Source organism: Sinocyclocheilus anshuiensis, unplaced genomic scaffold (genome assembly GCF_001515605.1).
Source record: "Sinocyclocheilus anshuiensis isolate Anshui unplaced genomic scaffold, SAMN03320099.WGS_v1.1 scaffold147, whole genome shotgun sequence".
Lineage (NCBI taxonomy): Eukaryota > Metazoa > Chordata > Actinopteri > Cypriniformes > Cyprinidae > Sinocyclocheilus > Sinocyclocheilus anshuiensis.
In genome coordinates, this window is record NW_015549585.1 from 319,058 (window position 1) to 324,742 (window position 5,685).

The 5,685-nt window shown below is 32.9% G+C and overlaps 1 protein-coding gene across 2 annotated transcripts in view; it reads left to right on the forward strand.

Annotated features, from left to right (window-relative positions):
• The window catches only part of acyp2 (acylphosphatase 2, muscle type), a 21,508-nt gene that overhangs the window by 9,325 nt on the left and 6,498 nt on the right, over positions 1-5,685 (forward strand). The window contains exons 1-3 of one of the 2 annotated variants that reach the window (XM_016446317.1): positions 1,893-2,211; positions 2,399-2,415; positions 2,849-2,958. In XM_016446317.1, coding sequence (XP_016301803.1) covers positions 2,079-2,211; positions 2,399-2,415; positions 2,849-2,958 — 260 coding nt within the window. In that variant the 5' untranslated portion in view covers positions 1,893-2,078. Of the gene's footprint in view, positions 1-1,892; positions 2,212-2,398; positions 2,416-2,848; positions 2,959-5,685 lie in introns of those variants that run through there. The other variant, XM_016446318.1, reaches the window with a different exon arrangement.

A 5,685-nucleotide genomic window follows, 5' to 3' on the forward strand; every position in this document is an offset into this window, starting at 1 on the left:
AGAGTGTGTGTGCGTGTGTGTGTGTGTGTGTGTGAGAGAGAGAATGTGTGTGTGTGTGTGTGTGTGTGTACAGTTACTCCTCCATCAGTCGGCACAGCTGTGATACATGACAATCCAAAGATGAGCACAATGTTGTGGAATCTCTAAACTTGCCTGTTTTGTGCTTGTTTTGGCTGTAGCTTACAGATCAATGTTCTTTATGATTAGCAAAAGACCCTCATCTCATCAAGAACTGTTTTGGATTGCTTTATGCTTCCAAAGAGACTGAAAAAGTTATTAATGTTCATCCGTTTTTTGGAGCTAAAGTACAAGGTTTCCTTTAACATCAGACCATCATACATCTTTATTTATTATTTTTTGCATTTTTTTTTTATTTCACCCATTTTTTTGACATTGGAGTACAATACAAAGTCACCAGTTTACTTACATTTGTTTTGTAACTAGAAATAATGCAGAAACTGAAAGTCATCATTTAGATTATAAAATTAGATTTAGATATTTAGATTATAATTGTAATTTTTAAATTGTGTTTGACATTTTAAAAACCTAACTTTTATTTTAAAATGTATTTCCTGGTTTACATGAGAAGAAGAGGACATACGACTAATAACAAATATTCATCCTTTTTGTTTATTGCACAGCTTTTCTGACATTTAACTTTATTTTTAGATTCAGTATAAATGAAACATTCCCATATAACGCTAAAAACATTTAAAAAATGTATAATATTCAAAGTTTTTATTTATTTCCTGGTTTAAATGAATGGAAGAGGAAATATCAGAACTCTAATTAGGCTATTAATAAGAAATAAGTTTACTAAAGATCTTTAATATGACCACAAATATACTTTTATTTATCTTTATATTTCTTGGATTGCTTTTTACTGACATTTTACTTTATTTTTATATTCCTTAATAAAACATTCCGATTTATTGCTAAAAAAAAACTTTGATCTTTGAGATCTTAAACATTTTAAATCCTAAAATTGACCAGTTTAAATGAGAATAAGAGGAAATATTAGCCATCTTAATTTCTCTAATAAGGCTATTAAATTAGAAATAAGTTTACTAAAATAAATGTTAATAAGACCACACATCCTTGTATTTATTGTATTTTTTCCCCCTGACATTTTACTCGATTAGCTTGATGATTTTACTCAAGTACGTAATTCAGGAATTGTGGTTCAGTGATTCAGTAAACGAAACATTCATTTAATGCTAAAAAAAACTCTGCAGTATCAATGTTGAGCTTTGAGACTGTGATTTTAAAGGCGTGGAAAGAAGTCTAATCCTGTCTTTCTGTGAGGCTCAGACATGTTAAAACACGTTAAAAACATTTAACCTCTCATGTCCTGGGTCTAAGGTCCCTGTCAAAGCCAAATGGGATTTGTTTTTGTTTTTTAAAGGATTTGTCTGTAAAAGAAACTTAAACCCTTGTATGCAAATTACATCTCTAATAAAATGTTTGTGCATCCCCAAATCTAAATGTTTTTGAATTCACACTGTAATTCTTTGAAGGCCAGGCTTGTGATTCAATCATAAACATACTAGATTACAGAGAACAACTGTGGCTGGGATTGGAATATTAAAATCTCATCAAGCTCATTATTTGTGGTTAGTAATCTGGTCAGCTTTTTAAAATTCAATCATTCTGGAAAGAGACAAAATAATTTGATGTTTAACAAAAAAAATGTTAAAAAAAAAGAAAAAATTGTTTATTCATAAATATAGGTTACTATTAATGATTGCATTTATGTATTTTAAATGCATTATTCATTGATCTATTCATAATCTGATCTAGTTTAGAAAACGTTTTTTGCCTCCAGAGGGCACTTGTTAGCTTCTCAGAGCGGTTTTTGTCTTTTTTATCTTTTACATTTGATATTTTTAAGGATTGGAGGCTACCATATAAACAGAAACCCAGTCCAAACGATCTCAATAAAGCAAAGTTACAAAACTCATCGTTCTGTAACCACAGCGACTGTGATTCGTCCATCGTGATCAGCGTTGAGAAAAGTAACAGCTGTCACGTGACATCGGTCTGTTTACCTTGCGAGACGACGAGAAGTGCGTTTATTTATGATTATCTGTCATTCAAACGTCTCCTGGACTTCTCTTTTGGTCCTAACCCTCGTGATATTGTTAGCAATGTCTTCAGACGCCGGTGAAAAATATGTTTCTGTAGATTTCGAGGTGTTCGGGAATGTTCAGGGTGCGTATTTGACTTGGCGACATTTATTCACACCACGCCTCCAAAAATAGACGCATATTTATTTATATCACTGTACCAAAGAGTTCTACACCATTGTGCATTCATATTTATTATCAATATGTAAATTATGCTTTTGCACAGTTGCACCAAACTCAATCTCACAAGTGTTTTTTGTCTTTTTTTTCAGGTGTTTGCTTCAGAATGGTGAGAAGTCTGGATAATATACATTAAGATTATTTTACACAACATTTTGCTTCCATGACTAAGAAAGGAGAGCAGAATACTGTACTAACCCCAGCAAACACACCATGGTGTTCATATATATTAGACATGTTATCATGGCAGTGCATGGTTTATCTGCTGATTCCTAAATACAAGCATATTCTAGATAGATGCAAGTAGCTGAAATCAGTTCGATATCTGAGTATATTATAGTAGAGGTTTGCACTAGCAATGTCAAAGTGATGGGTTTGATTCCTAAAGAATGCAACTGATCAGATGTGTCCTTTGAATGCAGTGAAAGTTGCTTTTCTAAATGCATGAATGTAAATGTAATCTCAAACCCCTTGTTTCATCAGTGATAAGTCATGCATGCATATCTCTCTCGGAATCAAATTTTTCATCTGTTTTACTGCAGTATACAGAAGCAGAAGCGAAGAAACTCGGTGTGACGGGCTGGGTGAAGAACACTAGACAGGGCACTGTGGTGGGACAGGTGCAGGGACATCCTGAAAAAGTTAAAGAAATGTAAGCAGGCATCTGTCTTTTAATTGTTTTTGAGTGTGCAATCACTTTTTATAGGTATTTATAGGTAATCTAATATAGATCTTTATAAGAATATGCAGAAGTTTGCATACTACTCTATTATGTAGACTGTGTACAGTATTTGTTGCATGGAATAACTAAATGAAATACATGAATTATTGTTAATTAAAACAATTTTGTTAAAATTAAATAAATAAAATATAAATATTAGATGAAAAACTTAAACTAAATAAAAATGAGAAATGTTGCTTTGGCAACTAACTGAAACAAAATTAAGTTGGAGTACTAAAATTACTACCTGTAAATAACTTAAAGAAATGTGAGAAGTCGTCTGTTTTTTTTTTAAACGATTTTTGAGTGTGCAATGGCTTTTTAAAGATTTATAGGTTTTTATTTCAATACCAGCTGTGATTCACCAAACCCGTCACATGTGCAGTGTCTCTTCTAAGCAGCAGATGGCAGCAGCGCTTCAGTGTACGAAGCGTGGAACAGTCTAGAAAGGATGATCACGGTCACAGTGAGGGAGTGAACATGGAAACTCACGCTTCCCTTTGAGAGCATTGTGCTTTAACCTATAATCACCGGTGCAGTGAGAGATGGAGGCTCCAGTGCTGCAGATCGATCACTTCAGAGCTGTCCGAGTGTGGAAAGCTTCGGTTGTGTTGCTGGGAGTGTGTGTGTGTGTGTGTGTGTGTGTGTGTGTGTGTGTGTGTGTGTGTGTGTGTGTGTGAGTTGTGTGTGTGTGTGTGTGTGTGGGGCGGGTCGTGGAGTGATGATGTCAGTGGGGGCGGAGCACAGGGGCGAGGGCCAGATGACATCACAGTCTCAAATGTGAACCAGACATTAATTTGTGTGAGAGCTTATATACTGTATTTCTGCAGCATGAATAATGTGTGCCACATGCAGATTTTTTGTATGCGTAACATATCCAAATGTTTGCTTACTACTCTGTTATTTAGACTGTGCACAGTATTCCAGTATAATGTGGTAACACAGTATCGTTAACAAAAACTAAAACTATTAAAACGTTTTTAGTTAATTTGAAAGCTGAAATAAAATCTAAATATTAGAAGAAAAACAATTAAAACTGAAATAAGCTTATGTTGAAGCACTAAAATTACTAACTGGAATCAAATAAAAACTGAAACTGAAATACAGATAAATTATAAACAAAAAGTAATATTTGAAACTAATTATTTAATATGTATGTTTCATTTTTTTTACTACTATTCATTGATTAATATTATAAATATTCATTATTATTGATTAATATTAGCTCTAATCTTTATATTTTCAGTTTTCACTTTAATTTTAAATACAAATAAAAACTAGAACTGAACTAAAACTAAATTTAAAGTACTAACATTTATATTTTATTTTTACTAATATTAATTTATTAATATTTATAAATATTGATTATTAATTATTTTTGTTAATATTAGCTCTTTTCTTTATATTTTCTTTATAATTAAAGCTAAAATGAAAACAAGCTGACGCACTAAAAACTGCAAATAAACTAAAACTGAAATAAAAATAAATGTAAAACAAATAGTAAAATAAAAAACTAAATTTGTTTAAAAATAAAATGAAAGCTTCTATTAATATAATAATTATAAAACATTTAAATAAATGTGACAACTTGACAACTTTGGACAAGATCTTCCATCATCTATATATAGATTATCAGATGATTATAAGATTGATGTCTAAAAGTCATTTCTAAAACATTTTTTAAAACATCTAAAACACTTTTGTAATGTGCCATATTTCTAAGTAAAAATAGGATATACAATGAGAAAAATACTGGAAAGCACTTGATTTTATTTTGTTATATTGTATTTTTGAAGTAACAACAAAATCACCGATTGTGACAACTAGCCCCGGCGTCCTCTATCAGGTCAGTTCCCGGCCTTTTTTCGTGTGAAGGTTATTATCTGTGCCCGCTGTCCTGTAAGACAGTTTTAGCTGTGATTCTCTGGTGAAATCGTGCCCTATTTACTTACACGCTACACATGCGACTGCCTGGATACAGTGACGAAGAGCTTTTCCTCCTCTTCCTCATTCCAGCTGCTGAACACGAGATGCGAGTGAACAGAAATGTGTTTGCTCATTAAATATTTAAACAGATGGATGGCAGCCCTCCAGGCTCCGCCCCCTTTACTTGTTTTCCTCCCTTCCTAGTTGTCCTTTCCTTCATTCCTTTCCATTGACGTCTATCAGTCTGTTCACAGTGTAATTGTTTCGTTTGGCTCTCTGCAGTTGTTTGTTAGTCGTCGGGTTGGTTTGGTGAACTCTCAAGGGTTGCATGTGATGTTGATGAGACTGTAGATCCCAGAGGATCGTCCCCAGACGGCCTCCACCCTCCCGAACGCTCCACCCGTGCTTGAATTATGGCTGGATGAGTCTACAAATACTGCCAGAGAGCATTTCAGCACCATCCAGATCATCGTACAGAATCGCTTTATGAGCTGTTGACATGACATTTGACAGCAGTCTCATCTGATGTGGCATAATGCATTTCTTTGAGAGCATTTTGTAACAGAATTTTTATAATTATTGTGGGTTGCTTGCATCACTACTGTTGCTCATATTTTGGGTTCATTTGATTTTTTTGTGCATTTGAAGAAAACCCAAAATAATATTATATTATATTATATTATATTATATTATATTATATTATATTATATTATATTATATTAAAATATTTTA